This window comes from Photinus pyralis, unplaced genomic scaffold (genome assembly GCF_008802855.1).
Source record: "Photinus pyralis isolate 1611_PpyrPB1 unplaced genomic scaffold, Ppyr1.3 Ppyr1.4_LG1, whole genome shotgun sequence".
Lineage (NCBI taxonomy): Eukaryota > Metazoa > Arthropoda > Insecta > Coleoptera > Lampyridae > Photinus > Photinus pyralis.
In genome coordinates, this window is record NW_022170249.1 from 610,214 (window position 1) to 627,088 (window position 16,875).

The 16,875-nt window shown below is 42.1% G+C and overlaps 1 protein-coding gene across 1 annotated transcript; it reads left to right on the plus strand.

The window, feature by feature from the left end:
- The first annotated feature begins 633 nt into the window (after positions 1 to 633).
- On the plus strand, positions 634 to 3,799 carry LOC116158967. Its single transcript, XM_031471848.1, has 4 exons — positions 634 to 1,161; positions 1,301 to 1,545; positions 2,069 to 3,284; positions 3,341 to 3,799. The coding sequence occupies exons 2-4, from the start codon at positions 1,406 to 1,408 to the stop codon at positions 3,797 to 3,799; spliced, it is 1,815 nt and encodes a 604-aa protein (XP_031327708.1). The 5' UTR covers positions 634 to 1,161; positions 1,301 to 1,405.
- Positions 3,800 to 16,875: the final 13,076 nt, after the last annotated feature.

Consider the following 16,875-nt stretch of genomic DNA (forward strand, 5'->3'; position numbering starts at 1 on the left):
GTACGAGAAGTGGCAGGAACGTTGGGACGGGAGGGTTCCATGGACTAAGACACTTATCCCGGATGTGCGACAGTGGTGCAGCAGGGGGCATGGAGAGGATAATTACTATATCACCCAACTCCTTACGGGACACGGGGAGAACGCGGCGTACCTCTACAAAATAGGGAAGAGGGAAAACGACCAATGCGCGGATTGCGGCGACATCGACCATGCCGGACACGCGGTGTTCGAATGTGTGAGATGGAGAAGGCACAGGACTGAGTTAGAGACAAGTCTGGGGGAGGCACTGCTGCCGGAGAGCATTATAGCAACCATGCTCGAGTGCGAGGACAAATGGAAGCAAATAGCGAGATACGCAAGTAAGATCATTAAAACAAGAGAGACCGATGCGCGAAGGAGAGGCCAATAATGGCCACTACACACCACACTCTGGCAACATCTATGGGGTCAACATCTGCCCCGGCCGCGTAAAGGCATTGTTTACTACGGTGCAACGCAGTACCAGGTTGCACTGCAGTAAGGTATGGCAAAATGTATGCTGCGTTTGCTTTGGCAATCCTTACTGCTTTACAACGCTGCCGTTAGCTGTAGTGTAGTAAGCTTTGGCCGCAAAGAACGCGGTAGTTAGTAAGACATTGTTTACTGCACTGCAACAGAAATGATGCATTAAGTCTTATCTATGCAGATGCGAGCGCTTATTTCGCAAATAATTAAAATTGTTTAGTTTTAACTCGTTCGCCATGAGTGATCAACGCGTTGACTAACTTGGGTCAACTTGTGACTAACTTTAACTACATAAATTCCAACAATTTTTCGGCGAATTTAAGAGGAAAACTTGATCCTGAAACCACCCTTACTAACGAGACGATTAGTGATGTTTATAATAACTGGTGTGCAAATTGGGTAGAGCAATTTAGTGAGATTACAAACACAAACTGGATAGTTCGGTATACATTTCCAAACAAAACGAAATATCTCTATCGTAAGGTATACACTTGTCATCACAACAATTTCGATAAAGTTAAAAAAAGAAAACGGGAAGACACAAGACAGCGGGCCAAAGACTGTAATGCAAAAATAAGTATACTTTTTAAGAAAATCAATCGCAATACGATACGAAATGATAGGTATTTGAAGAAAGGACTTAACATAGTGATCGAGGTAAGTGGAATTTCAATAGATCAAACAGAAACGTGCATATCATACGTAATATACCTAACCTAACTTTTTTTCTTAACTCTTAACTCCTCTGCTGTAAATCTTTAGTCGGTATTAGCATGAGCATTATTTTATTTTTTAGATCTTATTTCAACATTCACATGCAGTAGCTGTAGCAGAAGCCTTTAGTTACTTGCGAACTTTAAGGGATACCGAGGAAACGTTTTACAATTATTTTGAGGATGGTATGACTCCTGCAGTTGCGAAAAACTTCCATGAAATATCTCTTGAAAATGGAAACGAAGAATCTGAAATTGCAAAAATTCTAGCTAATGCCCAAGTAAATCCAACAGAGAGACAAATAAAACATTTGTACTCAAAATGGAGGTAAGTATGTCTATAATGCAGTGCGCTCAATTACGATAAATAAACATCCCAATGATCTTTTTTTATTTTGCAAAATACTTTAAAGTAGGTACCAAATTGTAGGGGCGCAGGTTTTTTTTTGGAAAAAATTATTTACCTACACATCTATCTCCTACACGGTGGAGAGAAGGTACCTATATGGTTGTAGCATATACTTTAATTGGCTCTTGTATTTCCAATATTACCTACAACGATAGCTTGACCGTGCCGAAAATAGTTTTCAAAAGAAAGGCTGCATACATACTGCTACTTAAATTTAACCTATAAAGACCTTATCCATAACTGACGTAAGAAATTTGCGATTTTGGTATTAGAAAGAAACAGTTTGCACACTTATATTTTAGGTTTTCTATTCAAAAATACCAACCGCATTGATATTTTTAATCTTAATCTCTAACATCTTCTAAACCATAAAAGAACGTCAAACCACACACACACGTTGCGTTGGGTGCTAGGTTTTTTAATAAATTTCGTTAATTTATAGGAGGGCAAATTTTGGAGGTAGAGAAGCTTTTGATATGTTGGCTGTCTTAAAGAAAAAAAGAGAATGCTACGAAGAAAAAAATATTAAAGTCATTATACAGGAAAATCCACTGATCGTTGTTGTCTTAACTCCTATTATGATGAGAGCTCATTCCCAGGAGTTTGCACATGAAATGGTATTCGTAGACTCTAGTGGTTCCTGTGACCAAACAAGTACATGCGTTACATTTTTATTTTGCGCAACAAAAATTGGAGCCATCCCACTTGCTTGCATTCTTCATACCGAGCAAACTGAAAAAAACTACACCGAGGCCTTTAAATTATTACGAGATTCTTTGAAAACTGATGGCTTTGGGGGCTATGGTTTCCCTCAAATTTTAATGAGTGATGACTCTGCTGCTGAAAGAAATGCGCTGGAATCAGTTTTTCCCGAGTCTCGCAAGTTACTTTGCATTTTTCATCTTCTTCAGGCTTTTTGGCGTTGGTTGTGGAACAGCAAGAATGATATTGGGAAACAAGACCGAAAACACATTATGGCACATTTTCGCAGGGTGTTATACGCCACCACAAATGACGAGTTGAGTGAAAATTTCAGCAAATTTATGAATGATGAAGTTATAAAAAAGTATGGTAATTTGAAATTTTATATTTTGGACTACTGGGCTCGAAAAGAGGAATGGTCGCTGGCTTGTAGAAGCAATTTATTGACGCGAGGGAATAACACGAACAATTACGTGGAAGCTTCGATCAGAATTTTTAAAGATATAGTCCTAGAAAGGTGCAAAGCCTTTAATTCGTGTGCGCTCATTGACTTCATTGCAAGAGTTTTGGAGTCTTACCACAAGAGACACCTACTTTCTTTTGCTAATTTTCGAAGTTCCAAAAATGAATTAGCGTTTAGACGCATGTTAAAATCATCCGCGTTATTGTCGGTAGAAGAAGTAGATGCTAGAACTTGTTTGGTATCTTCTGAAAATGATGAAAATCTTTTCTATACTGTTCATTTGGATGTTGGGTTTTGCGATTGCGTCTACGGGCAAGGAGGAAGATTTTGCAAGCATCTATGTGCCATACAAAATAAATTTGGTAAAATTTTTCCAACATCCCCTCGATTAACTATTGGGGATAGGAAGTTATACGCCGAAATAGCACTTGGACCAGATGCCCCGAAAGATTTTTATAATGACATGGAGGAAGAAATCGAAAAACAGGATGAGGTAGCTATTGTTCTAATAGGTAGGTAATTAATTAACAAAATAACTATTTTGGATAGGTCACACAATACACCGTAGCGAATGAAGAGGATCGAATTGGAGCAACCACGGAATCACCAAACGGCGAAGAACCGATTCAGCACCTACATGGAGTTCATTCATCCGCAGTTGAAGAGTTATTTACACATTTCGAAAAACTTAGAGATGTTGCAAAAAATTGCAAAACACCCGAGATGACAAACGGCATATTGAAATTAAACAAAGTCATTAGACAAATTTCGACTCCGATGCAAATGTTAAATTACATTCACAGCGTTAAACAATCCCAAAGAACCCGTAAAATCGGAGTTCAGGCCACTGCAATCAGCCGAAGAAAATTACGCCCTGGCTTAACTTCAGGAGCAAAGCGTCGACAAGCTGGACGTCCTTCTGCGCTTGAAAACAATCAAACAAAAAAACGACGGCACAATCTGGGGCTGAACATAACACATAATAGACCAAATGCAAAATCGCATTAACATTTTTTCGTATTTTACATTTGTGTTGTATTCAGTTATTAAAGGTAAAAAAATAAAGTACAAAATTAATTTTTCTTATTCTCATTGTTTAATCTTTCTTAACCCACTACTTTTCAGTCGTCACTTGTGTAAGGTTACAATAAATCAAGCACATTGTTTACAGCGTGGTAAATAATGTCCTAGAAAACATCGCCGCCTTCTTAGCGGTCAAAGCTTACTACACTACAGCATACAGCAGCGTTGTAAAACAGTAAGGATTGCCAAAGCAAACGCAGCGTACATTTTGCCATACCTTACTGCAGTGCAACCTGGTACTGCGTTGCACCGTAGTAAACAATGCCTTTACGCGCCCCGGCCAACCGGCACAGCGATGAATGCGTTAAGCGATACCCTATGCCGTCAACTAGGGCAAAGAAGAGAGGAAAGGGTTTTAGCGGGTAAACCTTACCTAGATGGAAGGGAGTCCCGCACAACCCCCGCTATAGAGCCAAGCGGGGGAGCCTATAAAAGGTTTCCCAAACCTCAATAAAAAAAAAAGGTTAGGGTAAGTTCAAAGTAAAAAGTAAATCTCGATTTAACCCAACAACAAATCTCGACCTAATCTAACCTAACTCTGCCGTGCAATCGTATAATCTAGTAAGTCATAAAGCAATGTTTGTGAAAAAAATCATTTTTAATTTTTCAAAAGTTAACCTCTTAGATGTCTTTAAAAGCAGAAGTTTTAATAAACCAAATGATGCATTTCTTAATCATTTTTTCTGCCCTTTCAGATTTTTGAATTGGTTTTCACTTATTTTGGTAAATTCTCTCAAATTTTAAACAATTTGAGTTACTAACTTCAAATAACCTTTACAGTTCACAAATTAAAAACATAGTATGTCTAGTTAAGACTGATGCAAAACTGAAATCCCGCATAAAAATGTATCAAGTCAATTAAATATAAAAAAATCAAGCTGATTCAAATTAAAGAACATAGCAACTTTTGTTAAGAGTAACTTACATTTCATCACACTCTTTTAAAACACAGCAAGTAGATATTTTTTGCGAAGGGGTTCAAACATACAGCAAGGTATGTTACTAATAAAGTAATAATACTGTAATTATTTGTAAGATTTTAATACTCAACACATTTACTTATTCATTCTTAGTAACAACAACGTGTACAAACCAAAAAGACGAAATAATCTGATTCTTAGTTACGTTAGTAAATATAATCTATGGGTAATTAACAATTTATATGTATAAAAAACTTATGGGTAGTAATTATTGTAATAGGAACAATAGGTATAAAAAAACACAAAAAAAAAGACTTGAGCGCCAAAATTTACGTCCACTTTAAAAACCTAAACACACTCAGTCGCTTCAATTGTTGCCACCGATTTACCTAAATCTTGCAAGTCTTGCGAACTTAATAAATTATTCCAGAATATTTGCTTGCGAACACCCATGTGTGGCACTAAAGTTTTCATAATTGCATCCTTCTTTTCAGATTTTAGACCTCGAGGAAATGCACCTAAAGAAGCTCGTGGTAATTTTAATTTAAATTTTGGATGCAAAAATGTAGTGTCTGAAAAATTCTCATCTTCTAGTTCGTATTTGTAAAAAAGTTTTTTGCTGCCTTTTCTAAATTGTGCAACTTTTAAGTCGTTCAGTTTCGGCATTAAAGAACCCTTTTTTCGCGACATACATCCATTTTCAAATTCTTTGAAGTCTTCAGCACGTAAACTAATGATTTCGTTTAATTTGTTTGACGATTTAATCAGGTTTTCAAGATCCTCAAAATCTAATAACTCCGCTGTTTTATTCCACTTTTTGCCTATCTGCCCATGTATTGCGTCTGCCTTCATGAAACTGTGGCCTGGTTCAAAATACTTAAATGTGATAGTTTCGGGACCCCATTCTTCATTCACAAAAATGAGACAGCCAGTGAAAAGAGTCCAATTCTTGTTTTGAGCAGTACAGTTATCGGCCCAAAATATTATGTGCTTTGTTGTACTTTCCATTCTAATTAAGACGTTGTAGTACGCCGACACAACTTCTGGAGCATTTCTTGCCTTAATAGCTTCATGCCACAAAACACATTTGTTTTTACCTTTTGGTTTTAAATTGGCAAAGGTTTCATGAAATACCGATAGTCGGCTAACGAAGAACGCATCTTTAATTGTCATTTTGGGTAACAACAAAACCTTTTGCATATCAACGGCATAGAGTTCGAAATCATCACCCCATGTTTGAGTGGAATCTTCTGTATAAAATTTCCGAGCGGATGTGTATCTTCGCTTGTGGGTTTCATACGTAACGCATGTTGAACAATGTTGTTCATTTAGTTCATTAGGTACAACATCATCATTTGGTGTAGATACTTCTGTTTGATTGGTGTCACTCCTGTTTTGTGTTTTTTCTGCATCGTGTGAATGGTTTTTGTATACTGAACAAATTGCACAGTCATCTTGACTTGGCGTTGTAAATCCGATATTTTCCTTTTCGAAAACTTTTCTGTACGTTTCGTAGCTTAAACGCTTGTATTTGGTCAAATAATCTTTATGCATTTGATGTATGGTTATGTCACTACTCAAGTAGCGTCTATTAGGAGCGTGTGATATGTTATAATGTGACACTTGTGGGTGGTATGAATCAATATGTTTTTTAACCATCGTGTAGTTTTCCTTTGATATATCTTTCATTTGAGTGGCACGAGTTTTTCCTCTCTTGTCCTCTAGACAAGGCAAATCATTTGAGGTTCTCTTTAAAAAACTGGTAACGGAACCATCCGTTTTGTACCCAAGTGTATGAATAAACATTGTTTTGCATACAGATAACATATTACCGGAAAGAAGTGATGGTTCAATAGAACTGTCAGATTGATTACATGAAGGACTATTTACACTTGAAAGGAAAGAAATTATGGGCAAGTTATATGACACCGAAAACCGTTTGTTTGTTTCTGCATCCACCCTTCTGTATTTAATGTCCATTTTACGAATATATTTATCAAAAAAAAGTTGTCGTTTTCCATAGTCAAGTTTTTCAAAATACTGGAAGATAGTCTTTGTGTGATCAGAAGGTAATTTTTCTGAACATTTTTTTCTGCATTTTGTATCACAAGGAGGGAAAAGTTTAAGTTGGCGTTTGCGTTTATTGGAATTTGTTATCGCACTTAGAGGTTCTACATTTTCATTATCGTTGTCTAAAGACGGTTGACTTACTTGTAAATTGGATCCTGGTACCGTCAATTGTTCAAGTGCTTTGGTGATTTCCTCATTTGTTAGACCTTTGAATTCAAACTCCTCTTCATCGGGAAATGGTTGTGAATAATCCTTGTAGACTATAAATTTTGACCTTTTCGATGGTTTCTTCCGACTAACGATATTGAAATCGTATTCTTTAAAATATTCGGGTGGTCCCTTTCTTTTTTTTTCATCAAGAATGGGGTTGTAATGTGGATCTTCATCAGAATCATCCACTGGCGAATCCAGATTCATAATGTCTTCAACGAGGTCGTTGCACTTCGCTTCTTCGGATCTAAAATTGTTATTTAGACTATTAGGTTGAAAAAGTAACTGTTATGAAATAAAAATTGAATGAAAGTCGCCAAAATAATCTAATTTGTAAAAGTTCAAGAATTATAGTTTCAAATTTCACTGCCTAGACCTAGAGAGTAAAACGATTAACATAATTTTATATTTTACAAATTACTGATAATAATAACGACATGCGTTTTATTGTCATTGAAATAAAAAAACAATCGTTAATACATACCGTTGTCCATTATCAGTTAATAGTTTCAGAATTCGACTAGAGCGAGACGTACACATCATTTTCTTAGTTAAAAGAATTATATCATTTGTTACCACCTGCAACACCAACCCTGCTTCAACAGCTAACCTGACTCGACTGACGGTCAGAGCTCAGCTCAATGGATGAAAAACCAAAGTAGCAAGTCAAAATCACTAGGTTAGTACTGACCATCCATCTTGGAAAATAATTTTAAAATTATTCGTATATCGACGTACTACAGTATTGTTATTCAATATTGTATTTTAAATTTTAGCATGCCATGTTACTATGTTGTGAAAATCAAAACCTTGTGTTTAACAAAACTAAGTCGACATGCTACATTTTTATTTTGTAATTATAAAAGGAACAATATAAGCGTGTCATCTTACTATAATTTACTAATGTGATTTTATACCTTATTGTTATCTTCAAAAGCAAAAGGCAGTATGTCTACATGCTAAACTATTTTTTTTTAGTAAATCGATCTGCTAAAACTTGCGTCCCTGTATCTTCCTTATTAAAAGTCGTATATATACATTGAAAATAGTAACTGATAAAGCTCATTTTTATACTTTTCCAAGCACAAACAGAGCAATAACATAGTAAGTCGAGTTACTAGATTATTTAATTGGACGGCAGAACTGTCCAATTCGACGGAACTTAACTGCCCATTTCGACCTAACCTAATCTCCATCATCTCGACTTACTAATTTTGAAATGCAAAAGGAAAGCAATTAAAAGACATTCGTGAACGGGAACGATTAGGTTGAGTTAGTGTTAAATTACGTTTGGTTAGGTTAGGTTAGATTAGTCGTGGCCCGAGTTCCAGAGCGTTCTGACGTGTTCTGACCGTGCTGCGGGGGTTTTAAAGTGTTGTCGTTAGTTTTTTGTGTGGAAAATTAGTGAGCGGTGCCGCCGTGTGCGCTGTAAAATTACGTTTTGTTTACGGTTCGGGACCTACCGAATTTTGAAGTGAATTATAAAGTGTAAACAAGTGTGGACGTCGCCTGATAAAGCCGGGGGCGGAACGAGTGGAGCTAGCGGGCTCTGCCGGGTGTCGCTGGAAAGCCTTCTTTGTCCTGGATCCAACCCGCACCGGGACGATCCAATCGGATAAAGGGGACGGGAGCTGCAGCCCTATCAAATTTTCGGTGATAACCACTGATAGGGCTGTGGTGGCGCAAGGGATCGGAGGAGAGCGTCGCGACGCGGCCCAGCGGATTCGGGGCATCAAGAGGAGTACATCGGTACCAAACTCGAAGGGGTAACCAACCCCTTTCCGCATCGACTACCTTAGACCACGTGGTTTTCGGTGGCGCAGGGAGCCATCTTACGAGGTAGGACTGCATGCCAAATTAAAGATAATAAGTAGACTAGTGTAAAAAAGTGTGCCCCGTCTCGAGCTAACCAGCGGTTCTCCCGCGATAAGCTAATCAGTTCACCCCAGATTAAACTTTGGGAGGCGCTAGGGGCTCGTAGGAGAGTGCGGTCGAGTCGGGAGGGGTCGCGTTCGACAGGGATTGAGCGGACGACTGTTTTGACACCCCACACGGGGGGGGGGGGAGTCGCACCCCTAAGCGCGCCCTTTTTGGGGGCGCGTTAGATTATAAACGCGCCTGTTAAGGAAAATTCAAATGGATTTGTTTTTAACACAAAAGCCAAGGGATTCTCCCAGAGAAGAAACCAGCAAAGGTAAATCACCCTGAATTGCGGTCCATGAATTTAGCTGGAACGAGCAAGAGGGGCGCTCGGTCCCAACAGAGACCTATACGCCAAAGAGGAAAATGCTGGGAGCGGATATCCAAATGCCCGACCCCAAACGGATTAACACCGCGGCGATGAATAAAAAGGTGGCTCAACTAATCAGCAAGGTCACCGATAACATTGCGAAGCTGGAAATTAAGGACCTTATTCCAATACTAGTCAGCGCAGCGTCGCAGCTGGGGGCTGACGACATTCAGGATTTCATCAAAGCCCAACCGGGAACCAGAAGAGCTAACACCGAGGCGCCTCCTACAAACCAAGAGGCAACATGCAGACGATGCAAAGAAACAATCAGGAAAGAAGACATACTCCGAGAGGAAATACAAGAGAAGATAGGAAGATGCGGCAACTTTGAGATGGTGTGGGCCGTGGTGAATACAGATTGGCCAGCAGGGACGAGAAGAAGTCAAATAGCGGAGGAGTCCCAATGGCTCGAAAATGAGATGGTTCTCTTCGGCACCGGAGCCGAGGATAGGGTCAAAGGAAGTATGTGCGACAGACACCCTGAATACAAAAGGCAATAGGCAATATCCAGGGTTTTAAAGGCGGGATGACTACCTTCAGGAAGTCAGTGGCCGTACTTGATGAGGGAGACGAGAACGAAAGGGACGGAAAGGACACCTTTTTGTTCGCGGCAACTCTGGAAGATAAAAATGAGGAAGAGATGGCCAAGGGTATCTTCGAGAACTTGGAAAAGGCGACCGATAAGCTGTTGGCCAAGAAGCAAAGCAAGGTCAAGATATTCACCCCAAGACACGTGAAAGGGCTAGCGACAAAAATCGCAGAATGCGTGTGCTACAAGAAATCCATTAATTACTGCATAGAGGGACAGCGAAGTAAAACCAAAGAAAACGCCCCTACCCAGGCAAAAACAGACTCGGTAGCCATAATAGTGAAAAATGACAGCACCACCTACGCGAACCTGCTAAAAGGGACCAGGAAAGCACTGGAAGGAAACGAGGAAGTATCTCTTAAAGCCACACATAAAACCCGGGAGGGACACCTAAAAATTATAGTAAACAAGGAAAAAGGAAATATTAAATCCTTTCAGGACAAATTAATAACCGAACTGGGCGAGGGGGCGCAGTGCAGGGTCCGAGACAACACAAGCAGGGCCATCTACTACATTCGAGACATGGACGAAATTTCGACCAGGGAGGACGTGAAGGAGGCTGTCATGAAAATCACCGGGGAAGAAGCCAAGGAGCACATTGAGATATCCGAGCTGAGGACGAACGAGAACGGACGGAGGTCAGCTACGGTGGTGGTTCCCAAAAGTGGACAGAATATGGGTTGGTATCACGCGGTGCCAGATGAAGAAAAGAGTTGAGGTCAACAAATGCCTCATGTGCTGGGGAGTACACGACAAAAGAGGAAAATGTTGCGACCGGGATGCCAAAAACAGATGTCTGAACTGCGGCGAAGAAGGGCACTTTAGGGACAAGTGCACGAACCCAAGAAAATGTTTGATATGCGACAAAGAAGGTCACGCTCCCTGGACCATGGCATGCCCAGAGTACAAAGCGGCCATAAGGGCAGCAGAAAGGAGTAGAAAACCCTCCAGATTGGTTAACCGCGACCGGAATAGTGATTAACTGTGATACACAACCAGTGATATTTTAAACAAATTCAAGTGACTGATCTTTTGTGAGAAACTGTGATACATTTGAGTCCAAACAACTGTGATATACAAAACCTGTCGTTTGTTGCTGTCTTTTAATTTTATACCCATTTTATTAATTGTCCCCCCTTTTAAACGTGTCGATATACAGCCTTGTTTTTAAACTGTTCTTGTTGTTCGTCCCTTATTTTATATAATTTAACATGTTATACACCAACACCGTCCGTCCGATATTCTCCGGGGTGCAGCACACGCTGTACCGGAGTTTATAACTTAGTATAAGTAGGTCCTATGTTGGGTTCTGTATATATAATAATCCTAACTGCGGTGGCCCATATTTATACACACACGATTACAACATGATCAAAGTTATGCAGGCCAATATAAACAACTCAAGGGTGGCCTATGACTTATTAAATCATACCGCCCGCGAGCGAGGCGCAGATCTGCTCATCATATCAGAATGCGGGAAATCCAGACACCCCAACATGTTCAAAGATCGGACAGGGAGGGTAGCGATAGTAGTCATGAATCCAAAAGTGGAAATTAACAAAGTGCAAAGTGGCAACTACGTGTGGATAGATATGAAGGGATTAGTGGTGTGCGGAGTTTATTTTCCCCCTGACGACACGGTGGAGGACTTCGGAGAAAACCTCGACGAAATGATAACAGACCTGCGTGGAAGAGGGAAGTACATAGTGGTCGCGGGCGACGTTAACGCAGCCTCGACTATGTGGGGGTGCGGAAAAACTAATAGAAGAGGAAGCATGATTGAAGAGATGGTCGCGACCATGGACCTGATTGTGGTGAACGAGGGAAACGACCACACATTTGAGAGGGGATCCAGCCGCTCGATCATTGACGTGACAATGGCAAGTGGGAGCGCCAATAACTTCAGTTTCCGAAAGTGGATGGTCGAGAACGAAGAAACGTTGAGTGATCATAAGTATATTAGTTTTAACATCGAAAGTGCCAGACCTAAGCCGCCCAGAGATGAAGTCAAAAAGGGGTGGAACTATAAGAAGATCAACATGGAGAAGTTATGGGAAGCACTGGCAACGGAACAAAGGCCTACTACGCCAGCAGAACTGGATGCTCAGATTCGAAAATTAGCAGATCTATCGATGCCAAAAACATCCTATGGGTCAAATAAACGTAGAACATACTGGTGGAACGCCGATATAGCGGGACTAAGAAATAGCTGTGTAAAAAACAGAAGGAGATGCACCAGGGCCGGAAGAAGAGCGTCACACGAAAATGACAGAGAAGCGGCAGAACTGAGGGCCAGTCGCAGGAAATTGAAGAGCGCAATACAAAAAAGGAAAGAAGAATGCTGGCGCGAGCTCTGCAATCAGATAGAGAGAGAGGTATGGGGCAAGGCGTACAAAATAGTAGTAGGGAAGTTTGGCGCGAGAGAGCAAGCGATTGGATCAGACTCCGAAGCCCAGGAACAGCTGCAGACACTTTTTCCACTAAGAACGAAACCGGAATGGCGGATGACGACGGAGGATCTACAGCCACCAAAGAATATTGACCACAACGAGATCATGGAGGCAGCGAAGATGATGCCAAGGAAAAAAGCTCCAGGGCCGGACGGTTTTCCCGCGGAGTACGTGGCTCTGGTGGCAAAGAGAGCCCCCGAGTTGTTCACCGACGTCTTCGATACAGTTATGAGAGAAGGGGTGTACCCGAAGGTGTGGAAAGAAGCAGATGTGGTTCTAATCCCAAAGAAGGACAGGGGGAAATTTCGGCCAATAGCATTACTAAGTCACCTGGGGAAGTTATTCGAAAGGATAGTGGCGGCGCGAATTAAATCTATATGGAACGCCTCCCCAAACCAGTATGGTTTTGTGAGAGGGAGAGGAACGAAGAAAGCGCTCCAAGACCTGGTAGAGACTGCCAGGACGGCCAAGGCGGGAACGTGGCGGACCAGGGAGGTGGTGTTAATGGCATCCCTGGACGTGCAAAATGCTTTTAACAGTCTGCCCACGGAAGTGATAGTGGGGGCCGTAGAGAGGACGGGAGCTCCGAAGATAATGGTTAAACTTATTTATACATATCTAACAGATCGGACAGTAAACGTGAGGCTACCGTCGGGAAATATATGTCGCATAGAAGTTAACGGAGGCGTCCCGCAGGGCTCAGTATTAGGACCCCTGCTATGGAATATGGTGTATGACGAAGTAGTGAGCATGAGGGTGCCGAGGGGGGTCAAAATAGTCGCCTTCGCGGATGACCTCACCATAGTGGCTACGGACAGGAAATTGGAGGAGGCGAAGCGACAAATGGACAACACCGTAGAAGCAATAGACACAAGGTTGAGCCGGAACAAGCTAAAGTTGGTGGGAGAAAAGTCGAAGGCGGCGGCTATAATAGGAAAACGGAAAATACCCCAGGAAGCCGTGCGAATCGGAGGCGTAGACGTACAGGTGGAGCGGGCTATAGAGATACTGGGCGTCTCAATAGACAGCAATTTAAAATTTGTCAACCACGTAAGAAATCGGGCCGAAAAATCTAAGGCCATGGCGAAGAAGTTACAATGCCTGTTTAGAAACAAAGGGGGGCCAAGTGCAGGAAAGCGAAGGGTTATTAGCACGGCAGTTACCAATTCCATGCTATACGGAGCAGAAGTGTGGGGAAAAGCGGCTACGCTGAGGATCGTAAGAGAAACCTTGGAGAAGGTCCAGAGGATAGTGACCCTGAAAATAGCTTCGGCATATCGAACGGTGAGCAATAAAGATCTCTGCGTCGTGGCCAGCGTAATACCGCTACACATCCAAGCCGAAATGAGAGCAAAAGGGGGCAACAGAGAAGAGGCCCTAGCTCGATGGCAGGAGGAGTGGCGACATAGGGAATCCTGGACTAGCCGGCTAATCCCAGAAGTACAAAAATGGCATAAGAGGAAACATGGAGAAGTACACTACTACCTAACACAATTCCTGACCGGACATGGCGAAAACGCACAATACCTCCATAGGTTCAAAAAGCGTCAAGACGACTTATGTAAGGACTGTGGAGGGAGAGATTCACCAGGACACGCGGTGCTGGAGTGCGAGAGATGGAATCGAAGCAGATGGGCGCTAAGGTTGGAGGTAGGGGACCCAATAGATGAAGACAGCATCATAGACACCATGATCGGTAACGAGAGTAGCTGGAAGAAAATTGATAAATTTATCACACAGGTCGTAAGTACAAGAGAAATAGAGGCCAGGAGAAGAGAACAGTAAGGCCCCCCTCGAGCGGAAGAATACCTCTGGTGATACCCGCTACGTGGAATTCTGGGGGAAGTGGTTTAGTGGGTGCAGGCCCCACACTACCTCAGCCATAGATTCAGGCTGAGGTGTGCGATAGGCATTCCACCATCCCAAAAAAAAAAAAAAGGTTAGGTTAGATTAGGTTAGGTTAAGTTCAAAGTTCAATATCAAGTTCAAAGTAAAATGGTTAGGTTAGGTTAAGTTCAAAGTTCAAGATCAAGTTCAAAGTAAAAAAATTCGTTTTAACTCAATAACACATCTCGATCTAACCTAACTGATGAGAGGACAAATTTTGAAATGCAAAAGGAAACCAATTAAAAGACATTCGTGAACGTGAACGATTAAGTTGAGTTAGTGTTAAGTTACGTTTGGTTAGGTTAGGTAGCCGAGCAGCTAAAGCACGAGCTCAGAAGGGTCTGTAGCGCAACCATGCCAGCTAGGAAGCCGAGAAGAAGGTCAGTATATTGGTGGAGTACCGAAATAGAAGAACTCCGAAGATCATGGGTCGCTAAGAGACGTGCGGTGACCAGGGCGAAGAAGGCCGGAAGACCGCTGACAGACGTAATCACCGAACTCAAAATAGCGAGAAAACTTACAAAGAAGGCGATTGACAAGAACAAGAAGAGGTGCTGGCAAAGACTGTGTACGGAAATTGATAATGACGTGTGGGGTAAAGGGTACAAAATAGCAACCAAAAAATTTAAAAGACGAGAATACCCCTTGGGGTGGAATGATACCAAGATGAAAGAAACTATTACAAACCTTTTCCCGAAACGAGAAATACTGGAATTAACCGAGAACCAAAGTACCGAGCATCCTAAAGTAGACATTCAGGAGGTGATTGCTGCGGCGCGGGAACTCCCGAACAACAAAGCCTCGGGACCAGATATGGTGCCAGCAGTTATTGTAAAGCGACTTGCACTTAAGAAACCGGAAATCTGGGAGAAGCTAGCAAATCTTTACTTTCAAAGGGGGCAGTACCCGGTAGCTTGGAAAAGCTGCAGGCTGGTGTTAATACCCAAAAACGATTAGGCATATAGACCAATTAGCCTAATTGACTTCTCGGGTAAGATATATGAAAAAATAATCAAGAACAGATTGGAGGCTGGTAATCAAGAACAGATTGGAGGCTGTGATAGAATAATCAGTTCGGGTTCCGTAAAGGGAAAGGCGACGATGGATGCAATCAAAATCTTAAGCAACATCAGGGCGAGAGCAAATAGCGGCACCCACAGGACGAGAAAGGTGTGTCTTATGGCGTCACTCGACGTAAAAAACGCCTTTAACACAGTGGGACACCGGGATATAATGAAAACTATGGAGGAGATGGAGGTGCCACCCTACCTCTTGAATATCACTCGAAGTTACCTTACGGAGAGAGTAGTGGAGATAGAGAAGCCAGAGGGAGGTACGCACAAATTTAGTCCAACGGCTGGAGTCTCACAAGGAAGCGTCCTAGGTCCCACACTGTGGACAATTATGTATAATGGAGTATTAGAAATAAAGACACCACCGGGCGTGACAATCGTAGGGTTTGCCGATGACATCACCATCGCTGTGGAAGATAAAAAACTTGAAGAAGCAATGAGCAAACTGCAGAGAACAATCCAGTTGGTACAAAGGTGGATGGAGAACAAAAAACTACAACTTGTCCCCGAGAAAGCAAAAGTGGCCCTCCTAACGGGGAGGAGGAGGTTAGGGGAGGTCAGCATGGACATACTGGGTCAAAGAATAACAACAGAAAAACAGCTACGAGTACTGGGGGTCGTAATAGACAAAAACGGGAGTTACATACAACACATCAGGTACGCGGTAGAGAAAGCTTTGAGAAATTATGCAGCACTGGAGAGAATATTGCCGAACATCGGGGCAAGAGAGTCGAAAAGAAGAGTAATGTGTAGTGCCATCAAATCGGTGCTTTTGTACGGGTGTGAGGTGTGGGGGGAAGCCTTAAAGTGGAGATGTGCGCGGGACCTGTGCAATAAAGTACTAAGACTCCTAGCTATAAAAACGGTCAGTGCTTACACAACGGCGGCTATGGAAGATGTGTTGGTGGTGGCGGGGATACCGCCAATCGATATTATGGTGAAGGCCAGGCTAGAAAAATGGGGAAAAGAGAAACTGTGTATGGAATGGCAAATGCGCTGGGATAGCAGAACATCATGGACGCGGAAAATAATACCGGACCTGAGAACCTGGTTAGGTAGGGAACATGGGGAGGTGAACTACACGCTCACCCAATTTCTAACAGGGCATGGCGAAAATGGATCTTATCTCTGGAGAATTGGCAAGAGAGAGAATAAAGAATGTGTGGACTGTGGCCTGCATGACGATAAGGCACATGCGTTTTTTGAGTGCCCAAGATGGTACGGAGGACGGAGGGAGCTAAACAACAACATCGGGGAAGAAGTAACGCCAATGAACATAGCCAATATAATGTGCACGGAAGAGCGAAAATGGACCTGCATTGAACAATACTGCCACAAGATAGTTAATACCAGGGAGCATGAGGGCCGAATGTACAGATAAGTAAGAACAAGAAACAAAGCGGCTAGAAGAATCCCTTCAGGTGATGCCTGGCCGTGGCGTGAGAACCATACTCGGTTAGGTTAGGTTAGGTTAGTCGTAGCTCGAGTTTCGTACCGTTTAGGACGTGTTTT